Raw genomic sequence first — 24200 nt, 5'->3', positions numbered from 1 at the left:
TTGTTATCTGGAGCGATCCCCATTGGCCTTTTATGGGGAAGCTGAAGCCGAAGGGTTCAGTTTTCAGCTGCTACTGTATCCTGTCGACGCCAGTTACCTCAACCTGCGTATTCAGAGACAAATGTTTCTCTCTAAAGAGACATCGATTCAGCGGCCAACTCCCGCCGTCCCACGATCCGACGCACCGTGCCGCGATTTCCATGGTCTCGGCAAACAGGTGAAAATGAATACGAGATCTTCTTACGTCATAGGAGTACTTCTCAACTCTCACGATCACTGATATGTACCTGTATGTATCGTGTATGTACGATTGACTCGCTTTCGAGGCTTTCCATACGAGCTGCTGTAGCTAGCTATGGGAACGTACGGATCTTTCGATACGAGGAGGTAGGTTGAAAACAGCATGTCTAGGCTGTGGTGTGATGGTAACGTTACCTATGTTCATCGGGCGTGGTTACAGTGGTGATGAGGCCTCAGGCTATCATGAGCTCTCACGCCCTGGTGGGAGAATCTGGGGAATATAAAAACCCGCCCAATCCTCCCCTTCAGCTTCAGCTTCATCCACCAGCTCAAAGCACCAGAGTCCAGATCCAGCAGCAGATCCAGTCTCCAGATCACCACCCATCCGCACTTCATCCATCCATCCATCCATCCAGCCAGCCAGCCAGCCAGCCAGCCAGCCAAAATGCAGTTCACCACCTTCACCACCCTCCTCACCCTCCTCTTCGTCGCGATCACCGCCTCCGCAGCCCCAGTGAGGATGTGCGGCACGCAGCCATACGAAATCGACAAAGTCCGCCCCCCCCATCATCCCCCCCTCCCCTTCCCCCCCCCTCCTCTTGATGCCCAGCTAACACAGCATAGTACACCTGCTATCCCCAAAACAACAACCTCCTATGCCCGATCCTGCACGGGGTGATCTACCAGCCATGCGGCGTCGCGTGCTTCGACCCTTCGAACTACTCCTGCGTCAATGGCGAGCTGCGGCCCGTCGGCGTGTGCAACGGGCAGGTGTTTGATAAGAACTCTGTGAGTACCTCCTTCCCCCGAGAGATGAGAGAAAGTGATGGAGGGGGAGAGATGAGGGGAGAGATAGGCGGGGAGATGGGGAGATGGAATGGGCGGGGCTAATGTGGGGGGTGCAAAAAAAAAGTATGTCTGCGTCAATTACTTTCTCTGCCCAGTTGGCTTCCCGAATGTGTGTGGCACTGCGTGCTATAACCTCAGTCAGTATAGGTGTGAGGATGGGAAGTTGGTGCAGCAGTAGGTGGTAGGGCTTGGGCAAGGTAAACAGTGAGACTGGTAGTGTTGGCGGTGAAGGAAATGGAGTGGGATATTGGGAGGGAGGAAGGGAGGGAACCAGGGGAGGGGCTATTGGCAGAGAGATTGAGGGTTACCAGTGGAGAGTGAGGGGGAGGGGAGGGTGAGCGGTTATGACTATATGTCCATTCTTTTGTTATCGACTTAGGTACCTATTGTTTAGTTTTTGATGAATTTAATTGCATTGGCCATGCAGAATGAGGATCTTTGGATGCTCACACGCGTATAATGCTCATATATGATAATGATATAACCTCGATATCATCCAGTTGGCTGTTGGCAGTTGCTCATCTGGCAGCGAGCGAGCGAATAAGCCCTCGAGCCGTAGTCAGGTTACGCATATACCGGTATGTACTAGTACAATGTATCCTGCTGCCCGCCATTGAGCCCCATACGAGTATCGGAGTATTCTGTACCAGTAGCTAAGCAAATCTCAATGTGACTAAGAAACGCCCATCCCATCCATCTAACTCGGCTTGAGGCTTGGAAGAGTCAGAACAGCGAAGCGTCCCGTCCAAGCAGTGAACACCTCAAAATCACGACGCCCTCCCGCGTGAATACGGATTTCGGAACTCTGGTCCAACTTCCAAACCAGCATACCTCCGCACCCCCCTCCCAAATGCGTCCGGCACACGATCTCACTCGCTTCTCGACAGTGACCGAAGTTACGGTAAAAATGGAAATTACAGTGTCGGAGTTGGACGTTTGGATTTTGTAGCATTTGCGTAATTTGCGCACAGAGAATTGTTTGCTCGAGGTGCAATGTGAAGCGGGAGGTGCGATGTGATGTGATGTGCCCAAATCGAAATACGTCTTGCTTTGGCCAATAGACAGCTTGCTAGCTCTGGAGTCTGGTCCGTCTTCCATCCGCAGAGGAGTACTATAGTAGTAATGAGCTCCTCCAGACATACTAGGTAGTAGATTCTCCAACCTCCAAAAGATGACATTTGGCGAGTGATATTCCATGATCACTGCACCGAATACTGTCCTACTATCCTACCTACCATAACTCCGCGCGTAGTAGGAGCGGTATGTAGCTTGAGGGACTATCTCCGACGCAGGACGTCGTCGCAGGCTGGGTGCCACATTTGATCGCTCATGCCCCTGGGTCTTCAGGCTTCACCGTCGGCCAAACCAAAGACCCAGAGGCTTGGAGTTCATTCAATTCACTACGTGAATGTGACGGGTGAATCTGACGAGTAAGATGTTGGAAGGACTCGTGGTGGTGGTGATGATTCACTGGAACAATCGAGATGGAGTGAAGCGGTGTCTTGAGGCCTAGGAGCTACGGGTACAAGAGAGAGAGAGAGAGAAAGAAAACCAAACTTGGACTCGCTACCGCACCGAATATTCCAAGCACCGAATGTTCGAAGCACCCATCACCGGTCCTCCGAACGGCTAGTGGACTATTCATAGGAACACACTCGTCTGCGAGAAACGTAACTGCGCACCGTAGACGGAACTTGGAAGGCGAGGGTATGTACGGGCGATGGACGGTATGTAAGCACTCTCGCACTCTCGCAGTAGGTACTTAGGTGGGCACATTCTCAGCCAGTTTAGCTGTTTTCGTCACTATCCGGATATCTCCACTCTCTATGGTATCTACAGTCTATCTACCTCCCCTCCCTCCCCTCCCTCCCCTTCACCCACACAAGCTTCCTCCCCACCTCCGCCCTCAGCGCATCGACCTTTCCGACCGGATGTATCCTCGCCAGCTCCTCAACCACCTTCACCGCCCTCTCATCGCCCCTCTTCGCACAGCCGATCGCCAAGAGCTCATACGACTTCCTCCGTAGCCTCCAGCGCTTGAGCTTCATTGCCTCCAGCCAGGTCCAGACATCATCGTCCCACGGTCGCTCCACCCCCTCAGCGTCAGGCTCACACGCATTGACGCATACACGCACCATAGCATCATACGACTCCTGATCAGGCGGCACCTGCATCCCGCGCATTTCCGCGAGCGTGTAGAGGGCGAGTGCCTTCTCGCCGGCGGCGGCGCAGCCGGCGAGGAGGATGTTGAAGGTGTGAGTTGTGGGCATGGCAGAGGTCAGCTGCGCGATCGTGGTGTACACGTCGAACGCCGCGTCGAGCTCGCCGAGCGCGCAGTACGCGGCGAGAACAGATTCGACTGCGGCGAGGTCCGCTGTTCCCCCGAGGTCGAGCAGCGAGGTGGATGCGGCGTCGGTGGCGGATTTGGTTTGGGAGAGGTGCAAGACGAGCGGCTGCGCGGTGAAAGCGGTTGGGGGGAGACCGATCGACCGCATGTGCGAGAGGATGCTGAAGCATTTGGTCGGGGAGTTGCTGGCTGTCGCTTCGAGGAGTGAGGCGTAGTGGTGCTCGCTGAGCGGGAGGCCTTCTTCGGTGAGCACGCGGAGGACGTCCGCGGCGAGGGAGGCGTCGGAGTGCCGCGCTGCGCAGTTCAGCACCAGGTTGCAATCGCCGAGGGAGGGCGTGAACATCGGCAGTGGCGCTTCGTGCACGAGGGCTTTGTACCAGACGTAGCGCGTCACTTCGATCTGACCAGTTAGCCACCATACCACCACCACCAGCATCCCCCAGACGGAGTACACACATTCATATCCTTTGCGCCCTTGACCAGGAGCTCCCACCACATTCTGCTCCTCCCCTCAGGTCTCATAACACCCTGCCAGACCAGCCCGCCAAACTCCCCCTCAATCCTCCTGAGCACTCTCAGAGCCTCCTGCACCTCGCCCAACTCCACCAACCTCTTAACAAGCGCCTTATAGACCCAGCGTCCAACCTCCCACCCGCGCTCCTCCCTCTCAACCACCATCTCGAGCGCAATCTCTACTTGACAATCCTTGAGGTACCCCAGCACCACCCACCCCCACGCCTGCTCGCCCACCTCAAACCACCTCTGCTGCATAAGCTCGAGCACTCTAGCGCGGCGTACATAGTCCGTACTCCTAGCCAGGAGCCGCAGTAGCATGGTGTAGACATTCGCGTTCGGCACGATGCCGCGCGCACACATGTCGTCCAGCAGCGAGAACGCCGTCGCCTGCAGCGATACCCCATGCCCCCCCACTACGCACGCGCCGATAAGGATCTCGTACAGACGCAGAGACGGCGCGAGCGCGCCCGAGGCTACGAGCAAGGATGCGGTCGAGAATACAGCAGGCGAGCGCCGAGAGGCGAGGCGAGATATCTGCTCGAGGGGCGGGAGCGCGGTGGGTGGTACAGGCGTGGGCCGGGAGTGCGTGGGTGCGCGCGGAGGGGCGGCGTACACGGGCGGCGGGTCGACCGGGGGCGTGACGATGGCCGCGGCCGCAGCGGAGGAAAGGTTGCGAGGGGACGTGAGGAGGCTCCGTGAGAGGGCGACGTCGTTTAGGCGGGGGCAGAGGCATCGCCGCAGCCCGTCCGCCTGGATGAGGAGTCGTCGTGGGGGTCGCATGGGGATGTGCGAGGTCGGCACGGGTCCATGCGGGCGTGCGGGAGGGTCACTTCGACTGCGGGGCTACAAATTGGGGCAGGGGTTGAGCTAATAGGTGGGCCAGGGCGCTTGGCGGAGCACGGTGGTGTGTCATCGGGAGTCACTCGTAGCCTGGTGACACGGCTTCAAATGGTCATGAAAAGGCCGCATGCGACAATAAATTGATGTTCTCTCATTCCGTTACGCAAACCCGGTATATCGACAGACTTAATAAAAATGAGGATGAAAACAAGCACCCGAACAGAAAAGAATTCCCAGCCAACGAAGCCATACAAGTCCAGGACTAAAAAAATACCCCCTCTCAAAAACAGAAATCAATTCGAAGAAGAAGAAAGAAACACACGCGACCGCTCAGAAGCGGAATTCAGTGCTCTTTTCGTTTTTGGGCTTGTCATTTGGATATCCGTTTTTGACGGCCGCCGGGCTGGTAAGAGCCCTTGGTGGCGGCGCAAAGTACATGCTGTTGCTGCCCTCGCCACTTGTGGGGTACCCAGCGGGAGTGTATCCAGGAGGAGGCGGGGTATGTGAGGTTTGGCCGGGGGTGATCCTTCCGCTCGGGGGACCAGCGTGGGCGCCTCCGAGCGGGCCATCGCCCCATCCATACGGCAGACCATCGACCTTCTCGCCGTTGCCGGGCACGATGACCTCTCCTCCGCCGCGGACCTTGCCAACGACCATTCCCTTGGCGACGCCCTTAACGACGGCGCGGCGCGACACACCGGAGGCGTCAATGTACACGAGACCCACGTTCTTGACGGATCCGGTCAGGTTCTTGGAGAGCTCGCCGGCTTCGGCACCGTACTTGTGCGTGACCATCTGCGTGGCTGCCTGCGACGTCGAGTTCAGCAGCGATTTGGATGCGTAGTCGATGCTGTCGGCGACGGTCGAGAAGGCGATGAGCGACTTGTTCAGGATGTTGGGGTCCCTGGGCTTGCCGCGCGTCTGCGGTTTGTCTTTGCCGGCCAGCTTCGCACCCGCGTTCTGCGCAAGTTGCGATACCTTTCCGACGGCGACGGACGAGAACTTGGCGGCCGTCGATGTCAGAGTGTGGACTTGCTGGAAGCGCTCGTGTGTCGAGGGCTGGAAGGTGGTGGGTGTAGTGTTGGGCTTCGTTCTCTCAGCGAAAGTCTGAGCGCCCTGCGTCATGGCGTTGGAAATGTAGGCGGATGTGGTGACGATGAGACGCGATGCCGTGGCTGCGGTCTGCACCAGAGAGCTGTTTTGGTACATGGGGTGTGAGGCATCTTTGAGGTAGTCGGCTGTGCGGACCTGTCACGAGAGATGTCAGTCATTTGTGAAACTGGATCGCGATGAGTGAGGCAGAGCAACATTGGGGTATTGGGTAAGAAGAAGGAGTAGGAGGTGACGGTCCGAGACAGCGCACAAGGCGCTGCGGCGGAGACAGATGTGGAGATAGTGTTCGAACAAAGACGACAGCATTCGAAGAACACATTCGCAATGTCCTTGGAAACAGCAAGTGAAGCAAACAAGACTGTATAAAAAGCTGGAGAGCTTACCGTGACTGGGCCACTCTCGCCTTCGGTGGGGAAGGTGATTTCAACGGGATCTGAGTCGACGGTCAGCTCCAACTCATCTCGTGTAACATCACCCCACCACATGCATCGCCAGCCACTTTACGTCACTCGGCCTGATCATGGGGATAGAACAAAATTACGTACCTTTACTCCCCGGCACGACATCGATGGTCGCCACCTGCATGCCCCCGACCTCACCCACCTCCGCGCCATTCTCCTCATCAACCAGCACCAACCTGCCACCACTCCCGCCACTCCCCCCCGCCTTCTCATTCGGGTACGCCCCGGGGTTATACGGCTTGATGCCCTCTGCCTCACGGGCCTTCCCGCTCTGCGCGCCAAAGGGGGCATCGAGGAGGGAATACGAGTTCTTCCTGTAGCTGACGAAGCGGTCTACCTCAGCCTCGAACTCTCTCACGATGACCTCCCAGGTCATGCCGGCCTTCGCCTCCAAGGGCAGGTCGATGCGCGTATCGTTCTGCGGGATCAAGTGGTGCAGCTCCGGGAACGAAATCGTGATGTCGCCAAATTCTGTCGCGAGAACGAACTCGCGCGGCGACGTCTTGCGCAGCTCGCGCCACGCCTCGATCAATACGTCCAATGCGTCAGACCCTTTCTCGCTGTCGGGCGTGTGCCGCAGCCGCAGGTAGATGTCTTCCCGTGCTGGCGCATAGTCGATCTGTTGCGAGGAGGAGGAGAGGATGAGCAGCCCGACTGCGCTGGTAGAGTGCGGCGCCGTCACGGATATGCCGGGGAAGGTGAAGATGATGTTTTCTCTCATAGCTGCTGGTGTTTGGGGGGTTCTCTGGGAGCTCGTTCTGTGTTTGGAATGCGAGAGGAAAGCGGAGGAGAGGGAAGGAGAGATGATATGGAGATGCGGGAGCAGGAAGGACGGAAGGGTGGATGGAAGGTGGAAGGTAGGTGGAAGGTAGGTGGAGGGTAGTTGGGGATTAGGTGGTATGCAGAGTAAGTCGAGCTTTTTGAGCTTCACTCCAAGGGGCCCGGGCAGCTGGTTGTTTTTGACCACACACCCACCCACCACCCATCCACCACATTCCACCCACCACCACACCTGCTTAACCGCACACACGCACATGCACGGGATGCAACAAAGCTCAGACAAGACTCAGGAGCCATGTATATTTCCTTGGCCTCAAATCCTTCAAGTTCGTGGCGACTCAACAGACGCTCTGCTGTGCCCCAGTGCCAGTGCCAGTTGCCAGTGTCCCTCCATCCAAGCTCATCCCCTGCACCGCCATCGTGACGTAATCACCCATCCCGCAAGTATTCCCCCGCACTAACCCCAGCCGCAATCAAACGCCACGGACATTGCTGGCTGGCTGGCACAGCCACACCCAACCGTTCTTTGGTGCAGCGGATTTCTTCGCCCACGCAACGCGACGCAACGCGCGGCGCCTGTCGCCACAAGGATTTTTTCTTTTCTGCGGGGCCATCTGGGCTTCAGGCACCGGTGGGGGAGGGGGGCACAGAGAAGGCGAGAAGGCAAGTAGGCGAGAAGGCGAGCAGGCGCGCGTGGGGCACGCAGGCAGGCAGGCATCCGGTTTCCAGGCGTCTCTATCACCTCTGACAGAGTACTCTACTTGATAACTAGTGGAGAATCCTATCCCATCAACCTAGAGTAGAGACCTATTGTTTCAACTTTCCATTCGTCTCAGCACGAAACCGTCATTCAGAGAACCCTGAGCTTCAGAGTAAGTACGCATGATTTCTCACGGGGCATGCTTCCCTCACGGGAAAGTGTCTGGGAATGATTTCTCTCGAGCGAGACCCCACGGCGGATATCTTGGCGACAGCCGCAGCAAGTAGAGTACCGTCATAAATACCAGTATCTATGTACAGTGTACACAGAGTCACATTACCTACCGGTCCTGCATGTGTTTGTTTAGAGAGGATTCATGCTGTCCACGAGATGGTTGCATACATTCTTGCTCTCCACCACCGTGATTGGACATGCTGCGTCCTGATCCCAGCCCTGACTGCGACGGTGGTTGCAGCTTGCTTTTAAACTTACGTTGCATATGCCATGCCATGCCAGTCGAGCGCTTCCGGGGAGTCTAGTTTCGTTGGGGGGTGCGACCGGCCGGGGGGTGCATAATACAGAAATTTATTGGGGGGTGATAAAAGAAGTCGAAGGTGGAGTGATGCCTCGTGATCTGGCGGGGCACGCTAGGCAGGTGATGTAAGTAGCTGAGATGTGAGTCACGTGCATGACGCGCGACATCCGGCGCGAGTAGTGTTTCCCATCCACCTAGCACTCCCCGCGCGCACAGCAGCACCACAACTTACCTCACCTCACAATGGCACCTAAAAAGCGCGCGCGCCCGACCGTTCGGATCGCGTCCTCCGGTCTGGGCGAAGAGACGACGACGACCACGACGACCGCACAAGCGTCACCGATCACGTCTGACGGGTGGACAGACGAGCAAGAAACGACGTTATTCAAAGCGATCGCGATCTACCGCCTGAAGCCGGCAGGGATGCACAAGCACTTCCGGATCATCGCGATTGCGGAGCTGATGAAGAACCATGGGGTGTCGGGCGAGCACACGGGGATCCACGGGATCTGGGAGAAGCTCAAGACGCTGTACAATCTGGAGGCGCTGGACGAGATGGAGGACGAGGTCGAGGCCGGCGACGATGATGATGAGGCGCAGGATGATGACGACGATGCAGACGACGCTGCGAAGGATCTGCCGAAGGGTTGGAAGGAGTTCAGTCTGTCCGAAGACGAGTTTGGCGACTTGATGCGCAACAGGAGGTGGGATCCTGACTCGAGGGATAGCCCTATGAGGACGGCGAAGGAGGCTAGTACCGTGCCAGACGATGATGGGGATACGATCTCGGGTTGGTCTTGCTCTTCCCATGCCTGGTTGCCCCGGTCCGTGTACTGACCGTGTAGATACTCCCTCGCGCTCCGCGTCACCGGCGCCCACTCCCGCCCGCAGCACGAGGGGCCGTGGCACCAGAGGTCGTGCTACTCCGCGTGCTCGTGGGTACGGCGGTAGGGGCAGAGGCGCGGGAGGCAGGAAGACCCCAAACACGCCTGCACGCGCTGCAACGGAGGAGAAGGAACCCGATGAGGAGGAAGACGACGACAAGATCGTCGGGGACAACAGTGTTAGGGCCGAATCTTCCGAGGCAGAGGAGGAACAAGAGGTGGAGGAGGTGAAGAAGAAGAAGGAAACCGTTGTGGAGAAGGAGGAGGAGGAGGTGGTGGCGGTGGAAAAGGCAGAGGAGGAGGAAGAAGAAGAGGAAGAGGAAGAGGAGGACGACGAGGAGGATGATGAAGACGAGGATGAGGAGGAGGATGAGGAGGAGGACGGTGACGAGGAGGGATCTGGCTCGGGTACTGCTTCCGGAAGTGACGAAACCGAGGATGAGGTGCCGACTTCTGCTAGGGGCAGAGGAAGGGGACGGGGAGGCAGAGGCAGTCGCGGTGGAAGGGGCAGCAGCAGGGGTGTGGTGGTTCGGGGTCGCGGACGTCCAAAGGGCTCCAGAGGAAAACGAGGTACTCGCGGAGGAGCAAGCGATGTCAGAAGGAGTTCGCGGAAGAAGTGATCTCTTCATGACACATCACCATCTCACGAATACGATTTCAAAATACGGCGTCATCTTTGTTTTTTTTCCTTCCCCACGGAATCCGGCGTTTGGCATCTCCAATATCCCTTTGTTTTACCATACCACCCATAGAGCATTTCTTTCTGTAATAGCAATACCAACTCAACTGCTCTCTACTCAAAGCTCCACAGATCTAACAACAGATTCCCACTCTGCTGTTGCTCCTCTGTCCCCTCGAGCCTGAAGAATATCTTCTTCGGAACGTCAACCTCCACCACCGGCGCCTTCTTCAACTCCCTATTCGTCTCGATATCGAACATCTACCCGCAATCATTAGCCATTCTCCCTGCCACACGATATCTTTGAGCGAGTACTCACCGAATTATAACTATGATCCAAGAAATCCTCCATCAAATACCGTTCCTTGGTGAACTGTTCCTTCACGATTCTACACAGCGTCGCCACATTCGGATGCCAGTGACTCATCAGCGTCTCGAGTTCCCAGACGGAGCTCTCGATGGCGCCCGTCTGCAACGGATCCGTCTCCTCCTCATCGAACGGGTCGACGTAGCCCGCAACACTCCACTCCGCAGCCTCGTCCGCATCCACCGGAATCCGGTGCATCATATACGTCGTAGCCCTGTGCTTCTTGAAGAGGTTGTAGACGAACGGCACGACGGTGACGATGGCGCCCGGGGGTGCAGAGAGACACAGGCGCGCCATGCGCTTGATGAAGCTTGCGATGAGCGCGGCGGGGAGATGGGTAGATGCTAGGAAGGTGTCGAGCAGGCGGAAGAAGCGCGAGCGGTAGCGCATGTGGAAGAGGTTGCGGTCGAGCAGCGCGTACAGTTTTGTGAAGAAGTTCGGGTAGTCGAGGTTTTTGGTCGAGATCAGGTGGAACAGCGCGTTCAGCGCGAGCAGCGAGATGGTGCCGCCGTGGTCGTAGCAGGCGATCAGGAAGTCCATCAGGAGCTGCGGTTTGGTGAAGGAGGGGATGATGCGCCGCTCGGCGGAGAGAAGGACGGATTTGCAGAGGGCTGCGGGGAGCGGGTGCCGGAGAACATTGCACCAGGCTTCTTGCACCACTTTGCGGTGCGCGCTGGGGGAGAGTATTGTGGGTGGTTTGGCTTTCCGTGAGGTTTTGCTGGGCAGCACGACGGCGTAGAAGTCTGTGATTTCTTCCGTTTCGGCGGTCGGGAGGTTTTTGGGGAGGAGAAGGAGGTTGACGGTGCTTGTCAGGAGGGCGGGAGAGATTTCGTCTTCGCGCTCGTCGAGAAGATGTCTATATGCGTCAGTAGATACCAGACAGCACCTTCATGAATGGACCTACTTTATCGCCGTGAAGAACGAGTACCGCACATCGTTGTATGCATCCACATACTTCTCCACCCATGCCGCCTTCGCCTCATCGTCCATATTCTCCGTCACCACAACGCCCTTCACGATCTTGGCAAACGTATCGCCGGGGAAGTAGTACTCCTCGCCCTCCGGTTTCTGATGCATGCCCTCATCTTTAACCAGCCTCATGAGCAGCGTCAACACCGTGTCCTTCCCTCACAAGTCAGCGCTCGTGCCGGTTCCACACTCCCGAGAGCACAAACCTGCACACCACTCGGATGGTCCAGCGCTTTACACAGCTCCGTCACGTATTCCTTATACCTTTCCTTGAGCCACAGGACAACTGTCGCCTCGTCCTCGTCGTCTCCCTTGCGCTTCAGCAGCCGTCCCTTCGCCATGAGGCGGCAGAACGAGCGACACAGCGATACCGCAGCGGTAACAGCGAGTTGCGGATCATCGTCGAGGGAGTCTTTGAAGCAGGCGAGGAGCGTGACAATATTGTTGTAATTCTTTGCGGACTCGACGATCGCCTCTTCGAGCTGGAGGATATCTTCCTGCGTGGTCTTTGGTGGAGCAAGCACCACGGACCGGGACTTCTTGGTCTTGGGCATTTTTTTGGAGACGGCCTTGGCATCGGCGCCGACGGCGAGCTTGCGCTTCTTCGACGACGAGAGAGCGGCGGTGGATGGCATCGTATGGTGCGATCGGAGGTACGAGTGCGATTGCGGTGGGAGACGTGAATTGAAACTTTTTTTCTGCAATCGGTAACTAGAGTGAGGCTCTGACGCACGCGTGGGGTGCAGGGTGGCCTTTTCCGGTTAGTGCGGGCAGGCGGGCCTGGACCGGGTTCTCGACTGGTCGTGGTGCATGCGTTCGCACTCGGTCGTTATGATTGTACGTTTACATCTGGGTTTCGGACCGAGGTCTAAGTTTGGTTTTCTTTCTCTCCCTCCCTCTATCTCTCTCTCTTATACCTGTAACTCCTACACCGAACATACTTCACTTCTCCCCATCCCGGCCGCTCCAGTGGTCACCTCCACGAGCAGACGAGCAGACGAGCAGCGGCCACACGAACATACGAACACACGACCAACTCCACGACCACACGACCAACTCCACGACCTCACGACTAACTCCACGAACAGCAACGTCGTGCAAACCCTCAGCAACGATGGACTACCTTCTGCAGGCAACAGCTGGCATCGCCAAGTTAAATGCCACCAACTACGAAGAGTGGGCATTCGACATTCGCCTGGTTTGTGGGCTGAACATGTGCTCGAACATCCTCAGAGGCATAGAGGGGGAACCAGAGAAGTCCTCAATCGCTGAATGGTTTTCCTGGTCCCAGCGTAAGGAGATTGCCAGGTCTACAATTCTCTTGGCCATGGACGAAGATATGCAGAAGAAGTACATCGACTACGAGGAGCCTCGGGCGCTGTGGGAAAAGATCAAGGAAGACTATGCTACCAAGATTCAGAAGAGTTCCTACGAAATTCGGGAAGAACTTTCTAGCACTCGTCTTGAAGATCTGGGCAGCGTCGAAGCCTACGCCCGAAGCATCCAGCACGCCGTCAACCAGTTCAATCTTGCCGCCAAAGAGGATTCCGAGAAGATGTCCAAGAGGGAGCATTCCTTCTATCTGCTCCACGGTATCGACCCTTACAGTGCGGACTGGTACATCACGGTACAGCTTATCGAGGGCCGTATCGAATCCGAATCTCTGGACAGGAAGCCGGACGAAATCCTGCGAATGCTGCTTGCTCGAGAAGCTGAAATACGAAGCGTCAAAGGCATCGCGCCTGATGCGCTTTTGTATCCCAAGGCGTCGAATGAATCAAGGATGCAATCTCGCAACAAACGAAAGAAGTCCTTGAAGTGCGCCTACTGCGGGCGAAGGGGCCACATCGATTCGAACTGCTTTCGGAAGCAGCGGGAGGAGCCTCCTGGCAAGCGAACCACCGACAACTAAAAGCTCAAGAATGAGAAGCTCGGCAATAATTTCTGGTGAGTAGTCTACTAGGTAGCCGTTTGGAGGACTAGTGATGGGTGCTTGGAGGATTCGGTGCAGCAGCGGGTTCAAGTTTGATTTTATTTCTCTCTTTTGCACCTGTAGCTCCTAGACCGAACATACTTCACTTCTCTCCATCTCAATCGTTCCAGTGAATCACCTCCACCAGCCCTGAAAACACATGGCACTTCATTCTGTCCCGTAGATACTAGAGTACAGTATATCACTCGGAAGTTGAAACCCATCTCTCCTCCAACGGATCAAAGAGGACAACAGAAATCGAGCCCCTTTTTTATGCGCGGAGGGGGCCGGGCGGAGGGCAATGGGGAACCCACATCGGGCTCGCGGCCAGCGATCGGAGACAGTGGGGTGGAACCGGTCGTGTACACAGCCATGATCTGCAAAGGTCGAATGCTACGATGATGAAACAAAAAAAAAAGAAATCGAGCGGTTTAAGAAATAAGGACCATGGCCCTCCATTATATCTCCTGCGAAAGTACATATAGTATATGACTCAAAACCCACAACTCCATCCTTCTAAGCCGACCTCCACAACGCCATATGTCCACCTAAAATCCCCTTCGGTCACCACCAACATCTCCGCGAAACCGGATCCACAGCACACCCTTTCCCTGGGGTAATGTTTCGGGACCCTTACCTACCATACGGCGAAGGAAAACGCGGCCGTGCCGGTCCGAACGATTACTCTTGCTGCATGTGGAATCACTCGGCATTTCAAGCCACCGGCGCTTTTTTCCGATTCACCAGGCCCGAAGGCCCGAGGCCCGATAAGCTGGGTGCTTGTATGTATGTAAGTCTACAAGCTTCGGATCGTTCGGACGGAATTCCGCAGAGACGGAAACGTAACCCTACATAGGTGCAGACATAGGTACATTCATACCCAGCCGCTGGCCGCGTCCACGGAGCGCCGAGCTGGCGGGGCAAGCGCAGACATGCAGTTATCGATATCGACACATCTATATCTCCAGATATATCAGAGCGAATCCTTCATCCGCGGCGAAAAGCTGGAAGTTGATCCCATTGGCTGTGGGTTAGTTATGCGCACGGGCACGGGCACGTGCATATCCACCGCACGCCCTGGGAAATCTCGACATCGACGTAGAGTAGGTAGTAAACAAGCAATGATTCCTCCGCTCCCCGCACACGTCCTCATACCCTGTTTTCGGAGGCTGAGGTAGAGGCGAAGGCGTCGATTAGAGTTTATATAACCTTAAGATTGTTGTTGCCGCCAGCGAGAAGGAAAAAAAAGACTGGAATAACTAAGGGCTCAAGCCGGGGGCGGAGGTTGTGCGGAGGTTGGATGCCTCTTTCGTGAAACTTCAAACGCGGGAGGGTGCGTGATGCATGTCGGTACTGTAGATATCGAGTATATAGGGAGGTACCTAGGTTGTAGATGCCATATATATACCGACGGGTATGCGACTACCTATTTACATCTTACCTTTGTACTTAGTATGAGCTTATGAAGTGTTGGTATAGGTATGGCCGTGCATAGTTGGATGGATGGAACGTGAATGCATCGAGTAGAGTGCTCACGAGGTACTCTAGGTATTATTATGTAAGAATTCACGGCTCCAGATACTAGAGATCAATACCAATATTCTGGATACCCTATGTACTCTACATTACACACACTTGGGTGAAATTAGTCACAAGTTACAACTTCACTCTGGACCCGGCAGACTGCAGTTAGAGTAGATAAATCCATCCATACATTCACAGTCCGTTTCCTCTCATCCCCCCGCGCTGTCATTTCCCGCTCCTAGGGGCCCCCGGGTGGCACAGTCGAGATCCAAGTAAATAATCACCCACATAAATGCCAGCTCGGAATAAACCCATGTCCGTCGATAGTAGATAGTAGATACCCAAGTAACAAAGTAGTATGATACCTAGATCCTAGATTCTAGGTAGATATTCTCCCTCACTCTATTGGAGCCTATTCCCCCTCCCTCCCCCACAAATTCATACATACTGTAAATACGCACATAAATACTTGGCTATGATACATACATAAATCCTCAGGATCCCGGCGGTATCCGGACAGCCATCCTGCATACAATACCTGCATACATACTATATAGTACACAGAGTCACATACAAAGGCGGACGCCCCCGTCTCCGCCCAGTCCAGCGTCCAGACGACGAGAAGGAAAGAGAAAAATCTGCCGTGGCACAGCACAGCAGAGCATAACACAACAGAGTAAAGTACAACGGAGTACAGTACAACAGAGTACCTAGAGTACAACAGAGAAGAGCACGCGCATGGGAGCATTATCTCGACTCGTCCACCCGCCCAACCCACCCACACGGGCGGAGTTGGTGGCGATCCGATCCGCCGTATGTAGAGTATGTGTGCCTAGCGATGATACATGGGCCTAGGTACTTGGGATGGTGGATGGCCTGCGGACGCTGGAGTCTGGAGGGATATGTATCCATGCTGTAGAGTACGGACGGTGGACGGTGGACACTGGGCAGTGACAGCGGAGGGGGCTTGGATGCATAGCAGAGGAACTGGGTATCATCTGTTGGCCTGTTGGCCTGTGCTGTTCTGTGCGAGAGAGAGGGGAATCTGACCCCGAGTCCGTGCCGTGCCATGCCGTCGAAACCGGAGGAGCCCTGGTTGCTGGGCTGGGCTGGAGGTACCTAACTGTGTGGAGTAAGGACTTGACCATCAGCCCTGTGGTGGGTGTTCTAGCCGAGCGAGTCCTGGGGAAATCCCGTCCGATTTCTGTGCAAGCTTCAGATTTAGATTTGGATTTAGACGCCGGGCGGCGGGCGGGCGGCGGCGGGCGGTGGGCGGCGGGATAGCTCTTTCCCGCCGGCCGCCGCCAGCACCACCACCAGCACAACCCCGCCGCGGACCAGGACCCGGGACAAGCCTTTCGCCATGTCTGTCTAATATGGAGTTCGTTGGCGACCATGGCATGATGGAACCCATTCGCTTCGCTTCGTTCTCATGATCTTCGTTTGTTCTTATCCCCACTCCCCGACAGAACGGCGACGATGACAGTTCACCGGAGTCGGGCCTCCCATTTCCTATCGAAGATATACAAGATACCGATAGAGTGCTCTACCCACTGTACTCTACATGTGTACTTTGTTGGTGCAGTACACGAGTGGACGGCGAGTTGCCATCGCTTGTCCTACCTCCTCAACCGCCACCCTGCGAGTACCGTTCGAGGAGCTCGCCTCACCTCGCCGGTATACTTGGATATGTAGAGTACCAAGTACACACCACGACTCGCAACTGCCGTCCGTAACTATGGCATGTATCGTATCGTGTCCGACCGGCAACAATAAGTCCATCCAATCCCATACTCTACTCTATTCATCCACATGCTCGGAGCGGAAACAGCGCTGGGCCGCAGCGTTGGTCTTCCGAGTTCCAAGTTCCAACACAAACATCATGATTCCTGCCATCCGTTCCGCTGGACGGCCTGCAAGTCTCGAAAGGAAGAAGGCTGAGCAGTGAGCAGTGAGCAGAGAAGATGAACCTCCCCCCCTCCGGCTACGGTCCCTAACCTCCTCTATGTACCCTCCCCACTCTACTCTACATGCTCCAACCGACCCAGTCGCAAAGCAGCAGGTAAAATACAATCCCATCCCATCCCATCCCCCCTCCCTTCCTCCCCGGGCCCCCTGATTAACCGCCCGCCCGCAAGGCGCACGCCCCCCCCCCCCCCCCCCCCCCCCCGATCAGGAAAAAAGCCAGGCCAGGCCAGGCCCAACCGTTGCCACCACCCACCACAACAACCACAAAGACCACCGGTCCGCCTCTTCGGGTTCATCCTCATCGAGGGTCACGGATAGACAGATATACTAGTATTGGTAGGCTGCTGCACGCTGATCCGCGGGGCGCGAGGGCGAGTGTGCAGTGTGGTGTGTGTGCGCGGCTTTTGCGGTTACTCAACCGACCGGCTGGGCTGGGCTAAATGGAGGAGAAGGAAGAGGAGGAGGACAGATCCATAGTCCGGTCGACCAGATACCCTTTGAATCTTGATTGATTTCCATGCGGAGAGGGCAGAAGGAGGGGCCTCTCAATGCCTTCCAACTTCCCAAGTTCCAACATTGCAAAAAAATACCCACCTACCTATGGCATACCATCAGCACCACCGCCACAACACTGCAGCCTCCCGTCTCCGTCTCCGTCTCCGGTTTGTGAGGCCCGAGTCCGTCCCGTCATCACCCACCCAAGACAAAAATAAAACAAACCGCAGCCCATTTCGATCGAGGCAGGCAGCTGACTTTCTCGTCCGTGTCCGTGTCGCTGTCGATCAACGGTACGGTACTCTAGATGGGTAGGCACTGCACACCAGGCCTGCTGCACACTCCGATGCGGAAATCAATCGTGAGACTGAGACGGCTTTTATTTCTGCGTGATGTGGGAGTTTTCCAACTTCCAGTTTCCAGCGGCGCCCGGCGAGGGTGCTACATATGGAGACGTCTTGTCTTGCAAACAGCAAGCAAGCAAAGCAAGCACGGCAGCCACCACCCAGGAACCCCTAACTGGGGCCCAACGGTGTTCGAGATCGAACGGTTTGGTTTGGTTTGGTTCGTTGGTTGGGGAGGGGGGGTGATGAGTGGGCTGTCGGAGAGGAGAGGATAGAGATAGAGTTTCGGCCCCGTATGGAGGCTGCAGTTGGTTGGTTGGTTGGGGGTGGTAGCCAGACGGAGTTAGGTACTTTGATATAGAGTACCTGCTATGTAGTGGGTAGAGTAGTGGTATATAGTAGTCTGCAACGGCCGCCACTAGTTTGTGGGGTCGGTTGGTTGGCTGGATTGTGGAGAAGAGTATCAATAAACATAGAGTATCCAGAGTAGAGTAAAGTGGAGTGAAGGGGCTCGAGGATGTGGAACTTGGAATTTGAAAGGTACTTGAAGTTCGTGTCTCCTTCCTCACTCGTTTCTACAGCACAAGTAGCAGCACTTTCCCAAGGACTGTCGAGGACTCGAGCGTGATTTGCTCGCTGGCCGTCTGTGACTGTGTGTATGTAGAGTATCTCACTCACAGACCCAACGCACGGTGCACAGTGCATGCAGTGGATTATGTACCTACCAACCAACCAACCAACCATACCAGCCAAGCATACCAAGCATCGTCAGCAGAGGCGGGAAAGGCAGAGGAGGAAAAGGCAGAGGCGGAAAATGCGGAGGCACTGCAGATCTTTCACCGTTTCAAGTGTCTCACCGCCGCCGCCGACGCTGTCTCTCGAATCTCGATATGCACCACCGGCCGGCCGGTCTTTGCCCTCCGGTCCTCCGGGCCTCCGGCCCTCTGCGCTGACGATCAAACGGCCTAACTAACTTGCAACTGGCCCGCGCTGTGTTACTATGTATCGATACTATTTAACTATCACAGTCCTTGGATGTCCGATGGGATGGGAACTTCTAATGGAAGAGGCGTTGATACGTACCGGCACTTGCCCAACGGTGTCCATTTTGCGGTGGCTATGCCCCAATTTCCGCCCCCGCCTTCCCCGTCACCAGAAGCCGGCTGGTACTGGCTGGCTGGCTGGAAGGTTCCACAAAGTGCAACTCGACGCCGGGCGCAAAAGCCTTACTCTGGGCGGGGTGCTCCATACGGTACCTAGACGGATGCCAGCATCCAATGCTTCTGCTTTCCAGCGGTGTGGACAAAACGCTAGGTGTCATGAACGTGAGATCGCTGGGCTGCGTTTGTTGGTTGGTTGGATAGAGAGATGCTCCGAGATACCATTCTACCTGTGATACCTATCGGCATGTTTCAGCCTTGCGTTGGGAGCACGGCCATTGCGACGGAGTAGGTAGTCCACCGGTATGTACCCAAGTAAGTACTTCGTGAATCGTGAATCGTGAATCGTGCATCCGCTACCGTACCGCACCGTGCCTGCCCGGAATCACGAGCCACAGTGCCACAGTCCAGCCACAGCTGGTAACCCCGAACTTGCAACCATCGACTTTCGACTGGATTGGGGCCTGGGTCCTGGGCTGCTGCAGACTGGCTTTTGGTGTGGTGCGGGCCGGAGCTTTCTCGGGTTCCACGGGTTCGCAACCTTGCCATGCCCACATACATAGCACAAAGTGCATAAAGGTGCACAACCCTGAGCAAAACTGTGAACAGTGGACTGGGCGAGCGTTGGAGCGATAAGAGGATGGATGGACGGGGAGGATGGAGAGGAGAGGAGAGGAGAGGAGAGAAATGGCCGGCTGGGATGGGATGCCGGCTGGGATGGGATGCCGGCTGGGATGGGATGCCGCCTGCGAGTCTGCGACATGCCGCCTCCGGCCTGTGGCCCTGCGGACTGCGAGTGCGGGCACTGGCAACTCTGCTCATGCCTAACTTGGGGATTTAGAGTGTGCACTGCACTCTACTCTGCGTAGGGTACTGGGTATTATCATGATCTCCACCCCATCCATCCACCCATCCATTCTTCCACCCATCCGTCGCCGGGCTTCATCGTAAATCATAAGCCCCAACATCCCTCCTCTGACGAAACCTCGGGAGAATCCACGTTGGATAGATAGAGAGTCCCGAGAATCGGATGGAGTAGTTATAGTAGCAGTTAGAGCAGAGCAGGAAAGCACCCATTCCTACATGGCTGCGCATGTAGAGTGCCTTCTTCGACAGCGGTAACCATCCCCTCGCTCCTCCCTCCCTTCCCCATCCATCGATTTCTTCCCTCCAGGGGTGTGCGGGGAGGGGGCGGCGGGCTTCCTTTCAGGGGAGCCGAGAGTAGTTAAGTCGGACGGGTCCCCCCACCACCACCGTCCACTACCCATCACTAACTACCAGCCCTGCCCAGGCCCAGAGTGCGAACCCGAACTACTACCGCGACGACTCGTACCCATCACTCCACCAGGAAGAAAACATCGATCCCGTTGCATGACACTGCGGCGCCGCCAGTGCTTTCCTTCTTCCGACGACAGCATCACCACCAACACCACGACCGCCACGACCACCACCACGACCACGACCACTACCGCCGCAACCATCGTCGCGTGCCGAACGACCGCCGCTAGAGATCCTTATCCACCGTCGCCTCGCATCGCTCGCGCATCCACTCCGCGGCGGCGCTTCGAACGCCACAGATGTCGGGGGGCGGACGAATCTCGTCCGACGTCGAGCTGATGTCGGTGCGGTCCGACGCGAGCACTGGGGCGGAGGCGTTTCCGCAATACTATCAGCGGCAGAACGCGCGGGGGGCCAGCACGTCGATGGAGTTCGATCGGCGGAAGGATCTGGTCGAGCTGCGCAGTCCGCCGCGGCTCACCGACGAGGACGTCGGCGACGATAGGGTCGAGTACGTGCCTATGCCAGAACAGAAGAAGCTCGGGTACTTCTCGACCGCTGCGCTCATCGTCAGCAAGATGATCGGCACTGGCGTCTTTGCGAAACCGTCGGTGGTCCTGGAGAACTGTGGTGGCAGAGGCGTCGCGTTGTTCCTGTGGGTCGCTTGTGGACTTATGAGTCTAGCTGGGTGCGCGATACTTTTCTCTCCCTCTTCCTTTTTGATGGCTTCTGTTTTTTTTTGGGGGAGGGGGGTGTTTTTTGATGCAGGAGACTCGCTCTCTCTCATCCTTCCTGGAATCCAACTTGAACCCGATTCTGATCCGAGTTTTCTGTTAGACTGTTGATTTATGTTGAGTTGGGGATTACGTTGCCGTTCTCCGGCGCCGAGGTTGTTTACGTAGGGCCCCCTCTCATGCCAACTTGACACGGGAGACTTTCGCTAACGACTTGCGCAGGTCGAGGAGTGTTATCCGCGACCGAAATACCTTGCCGTGATCGTCATCGCATTACTCTTTATTCTCCTGACCCACTTCGCCGGGAATACTATCGCCTTCGCGAAACTGATATTGCAGGCATTCGAGCCCGGAGACATCAACCCTGACTATCGCTTACAGAAGTTCCTCGCGCTGTGTCTCCTGACGGCGGTATGCCTGCTGCACATCTTCTCGCGCAAGATGGGTATCTTCGTCAACAACCTCCTTGCCATCTACAAGGTTACTCTGGTGACCTTCATCATCATGGTTGGGTTTGCGGCGATGGCTGGGGGAAGGGGCAAGGGAGTCACAAGCGGAGGCACGTACGGTCTTTCCAACTGGGATAACGCCATGGTGACGAGGACCATGACCATGTGGGAATACTCGAACGCCATACTGGGCGTGTTGTGGGCGTACACGGGCTGGGAGAACGCGAACTATGTCCTGTCGGAGGTGCGCCGACCGCCAGGCAACGAATCGAAGGTTTTCAAGATCGCCGCCTTCTCGGCGATAGGATTGACGACGGTGCTGTACGTGCTGGCGAACGTTGCGTACTTCACGGTGCTCTCGGACGAGGAGTTGATGGCGGGTGGAGACATGGTCGCGGCCAAGTTCTTCGTCAAGGTCTTTGGTGACAGCTGGTTCATCGAGAGGGGCTTCAAGGTCATGGTCGCATTGTCCATCATGGGCAACTTTGTGTCGTCGACGTACGGGCTGGCAAGAGTGAAGCAGGAGATTGCTAAGCTCAGGATTCTGCCGTTTTCGAAGTATTTCGCAAGGCAGAGTCACTACGATACTCCTGTCGGCGCCTTGGTCCTGCACTGGTTCGTTGCGGCTGCTTTCATCGTACGTATTGACCCATCGGGAAAAAGGCCCGTCGTTTTTTTTTTTTTTTTTGGCTTTCGGCTAATGGTCTTAAGATATTCACGCCGAGCAACAAGGACGATGCGGCTTACAATCTTATCACGGATCTCTTCATCTACGGACAGAACTGGATGATAAGTTTGTTACCCTTTACAACTGCTACACTGTGTCATGATTTCTAACAGCTCTGGCCAGTTGTCGTGTCTCTCGGAGTGGTATTCCTGCGGTATCGCAAGACGGGTATCCACCGATGGGAGCCACACATGCTTCCATGGCGGGTCATGCTCACGATCATCGCGATCTACGTTCCACTCAACCTGTTCATCATCGTGCTCACGTGGTGGCCGCCATTCAGCCAGCCCGACATCCCATCGTATGTCACGCCTGGCGTGGCATCCGGCATCATCGTTGGCGGCTTCATCTACTGGGTCATCTTTGCAAAACTCATGCCGTGGCTCGGGTTCCATATCGATTCGCAGCCTGATGAGCTCGTCGATGGGAGTCGTATCGTTACATATAAGGTATGCACGCTCGCCCTCCTGACGATTGTCGCATGAACTATAGAGGAAGACGGACTGACTGATACGGAAACTATAGCGGTATAAAACTGGATTCGCCCTGAAAACGTCGATTTGGTGGAGCAAGTATATGAATTTCAAGAAGAAGAAGCGGTGATCTACTCACTCGAGGCCGGCCGGCTTTCCTACCTAGGACGAGGACGGTGACGGAATATTCCTGCACATATTGCCCTTTCATCGCGACAACATCTCGACAACATCTCGATCCTACCACCAACTACCACTAACTACACCCCTACACCACCTTCATCAACTCAACTTGTCAGCACCACGCGACTTCTTCCTTTCCTCTAGCAGTGTTGTTTCGATTTCAATTTCAAAGCGTGGGATATCATCTTGTTTCCTTTCTCTCTATTTTCGGGCTTCGGAGTCAACATTTGGGTGGGCACACGGCTATCATCATATCATATATCTTCTGGTTCCTGTTTTTTTTTCCTTTTTTTGGTTACGGCGTTCGTTATCTCTGGGGGGGAAGGGGAAGGGGAAATGGTTCTTTTTGGTTTTCTATTCTATTCAGCGTGGGTGTGGGGTTCTTGCTTTCTTTCTTGTATGTATGTAGATGTGGTGTTTTTGGATATGAATGTACTTGTACTTGTACTGCCTACTTGGGTATCGGTGAAGTGGGGGTGGGCAAGGAGAAGGAGAAGGGGAAGGGGAAGGGAGCAAATGTGGGAATAGTTAACCGCCAATCAATGGTCATTGAAAGTCTTAGTTCCATGTAATGTTATGCGATGTGATATTATGTGAGTGGTAGCGCCTATGGAAATTAGCAAGAGGAGAATGAGGAAGGAATCAGGGGTATACTATATACCAGGTACGTAGGAAGGAAGTCGGCTGGCTAAACTTTGGTACCAATGACCATATAGGAAAGGGCCGGAAACGAGTGATAATGCTCGAGTTAATCAACTCTGCCCCACCGGTAACTACTATAAATGGTCACCCACTCATCATGCCAATATAACCCCGCGCAATTAGTTATTGACAACGTCTCGGTAGACAGTAGAGGAAGTACACCCTCTCACCAGCACGATATCATAGTTTATGCATCATGGTCTCATGCACGCGGCATCACTCGATGTCGTGGTTTCAAGGGCCGCAGATAGTGGGATACTGGGTATAATAGTAGGTATACTATACTCTGGGTTAGATCGGAGCGAGGTCGCCAAGCTACGTATACTGGTGGACATCCATCAGGGGGCGTCCGAGGGGGGATGGGGATGCATCGAACCGAGGTCTTGGGTCTTGGGTCTTGGGTCTTGACTAGCTGCATGTAATCCTCATCAAGATACAGCTGGTGATCCTTCTCCCAAGACTGCTCGAGGTCGGGACGGGGGTGCCGAGGCTCTGGTGTACTCCTGTACCGTATTGGCCGTATTGACCGAGTTGGCGTGCTGCTTGCTGGGTGGTTCGACGCTTGCTCGTGCTTCTTACTTTGTCCTTGGCCCTTTCCAACGGCGCAGGCGAGAGCGTTGGTCGGGCAGTGCATACGCCCGCTGCTTGGCCTTTGGCACGGGGGATAGTTGGCTAAGTACTTACGTTACGGGGATGCCGATGCCGATGTCCCAATGACCGCTCGCCGCTCAGGAAACGATTCTGGGTGCGATGCGATACATGGTGATGTATAGTGATCGGGAGCCCCGAGATGTGATGTTTGGCTCGGCGGATGTCTCTAATACAGTGACCCCCCGTGGTCGGCGGACAGCACGTGAATTCGAGGATAGCCGAGATAGGCACTATACAGACACTATACATTCTCTGGGCTC

The 24200-nt window shown here is 55.6% G+C and overlaps 9 protein-coding genes across 9 annotated transcripts; 3 read left to right on the top strand and 6 right to left on the bottom strand.

Annotated features, from left to right (window-relative positions):
* The first annotated feature begins 470 nt into the window (after positions 1-470).
* BZA05DRAFT_411621 (uncharacterized protein) lies at positions 471-1516 on the top strand. The gene is made up of 3 exons (XM_051485014.1): positions 471-793; positions 865-1029; positions 1154-1516. The coding sequence occupies exons 1-3, from the start codon at positions 686-688 to the stop codon at positions 1265-1267; spliced, it is 387 nt and encodes a 128-aa protein (XP_051335321.1). The 5' UTR covers positions 471-685; the 3' UTR covers positions 1268-1516.
* A 1417-nt stretch (positions 1517-2933) lies between these two features.
* BZA05DRAFT_439383 (uncharacterized protein) lies at positions 2934-4781 on the bottom strand (the record flags this gene model as incomplete). Its single annotated transcript, XM_051486533.1, has 2 exons — positions 3893-4781; positions 2934-3836 (listed from the first exon to the last, which is right to left on the bottom strand). Exons 1-2 carry the CDS (start codon positions 4730-4732, stop codon positions 2934-2936), a joined length of 1743 nt encoding a protein of 580 aa, XP_051335320.1. The 5' UTR covers positions 4733-4781.
* Positions 4782-4859: 78 nt separating this feature from the next.
* BZA05DRAFT_411616 (senescence-associated protein-domain-containing protein) lies at positions 4860-7317 on the bottom strand. Its single transcript, XM_051485013.1, has 3 exons — positions 6451-7317; positions 6289-6338; positions 4860-6040 (listed from the first exon to the last, which is right to left on the bottom strand). The coding sequence occupies exons 1-3, from the start codon at positions 7085-7087 to the stop codon at positions 5123-5125; spliced, it is 1605 nt and encodes a 534-aa protein (XP_051335319.1). The 5' UTR covers positions 7088-7317; the 3' UTR covers positions 4860-5122.
* Positions 7318-8554: 1237 nt separating this feature from the next.
* Positions 8555-10052, top strand: BZA05DRAFT_189120 (chromatin modification-related protein EAF7-domain-containing protein). Its single transcript, XM_051479391.1, has 3 exons — positions 8555-9171; positions 9227-9492; positions 9568-10052. Exons 1-3 carry the CDS (start codon positions 8625-8627, stop codon positions 9883-9885), a joined length of 1131 nt encoding a protein of 376 aa, XP_051335318.1. The 5' UTR covers positions 8555-8624; the 3' UTR covers positions 9886-10052.
* BZA05DRAFT_189117 (CBF/Mak21 family-domain-containing protein) lies at positions 9977-11953 on the bottom strand. Its single transcript, XM_051479390.1, has 4 exons — positions 11487-11953; positions 11216-11433; positions 10264-11167; positions 9977-10205 (listed from the first exon to the last, which is right to left on the bottom strand). Exons 1-4 carry the CDS (start codon positions 11913-11915, stop codon positions 10059-10061), a joined length of 1698 nt encoding a protein of 565 aa, XP_051335317.1. The 5' UTR covers positions 11916-11953; the 3' UTR covers positions 9977-10058.
* A 3231-nt stretch (positions 11954-15184) lies between these two features.
* On the bottom strand, positions 15185-15964 carry BZA05DRAFT_411607 (uncharacterized protein). Its single transcript, XM_051485012.1, has one exon. It carries the CDS (start codon positions 15522-15524, stop codon positions 15189-15191), a length of 336 nt encoding a protein of 111 aa, XP_051335316.1. The 5' UTR covers positions 15525-15964; the 3' UTR covers positions 15185-15188.
* Positions 15965-18498: 2534 nt separating this feature from the next.
* Positions 18499-19596, bottom strand: BZA05DRAFT_189048 (uncharacterized protein). Its single transcript, XM_051479388.1, has 2 exons — positions 18667-19596; positions 18499-18581 (listed from the first exon to the last, which is right to left on the bottom strand). The coding sequence occupies exon 1, from the start codon at positions 19563-19565 to the stop codon at positions 18996-18998; it is 570 nt and encodes a 189-aa protein (XP_051335315.1). The 5' UTR covers positions 19566-19596; the 3' UTR covers positions 18499-18581; positions 18667-18995.
* Positions 19367-20272, bottom strand: BZA05DRAFT_411601 (uncharacterized protein). The gene is given in 3 exon segments (XM_051485011.1): positions 19367-19445; positions 19463-19861; positions 20035-20272. The coding sequence occupies 2 exon segments, from the start codon at positions 20222-20224 to the stop codon at positions 19686-19688; spliced, it is 366 nt and encodes a 121-aa protein (XP_051335314.1). The 5' UTR covers positions 20225-20272; the 3' UTR covers positions 19367-19445; positions 19463-19685.
* Positions 20167-22729, top strand: BZA05DRAFT_189053 (amino acid permease-domain-containing protein). The gene is made up of 6 exons (XM_051479389.1): positions 20167-20709; positions 20859-20919; positions 20978-21841; positions 21916-21997; positions 22055-22380; positions 22457-22729. The coding sequence occupies exons 1-6, from the start codon at positions 20321-20323 to the stop codon at positions 22532-22534; spliced, it is 1800 nt and encodes a 599-aa protein (XP_051335313.1). The 5' UTR covers positions 20167-20320; the 3' UTR covers positions 22535-22729.
* Positions 22730-24200: the final 1471 nt, after the last annotated feature.

The sequence above is a fragment of the Tricharina praecox genome (genome assembly GCF_024521635.1).
Source record: "Tricharina praecox strain CBS 144465 chromosome Unknown BZA05scaffold_36, whole genome shotgun sequence".
NCBI lineage: Eukaryota > Fungi > Ascomycota > Pezizomycetes > Pezizales > Pyronemataceae > Tricharina > Tricharina praecox.
Note: the sequence above shows the minus strand (reverse complement) of the source record. Positions and strands in the feature narration are given on the sequence as shown.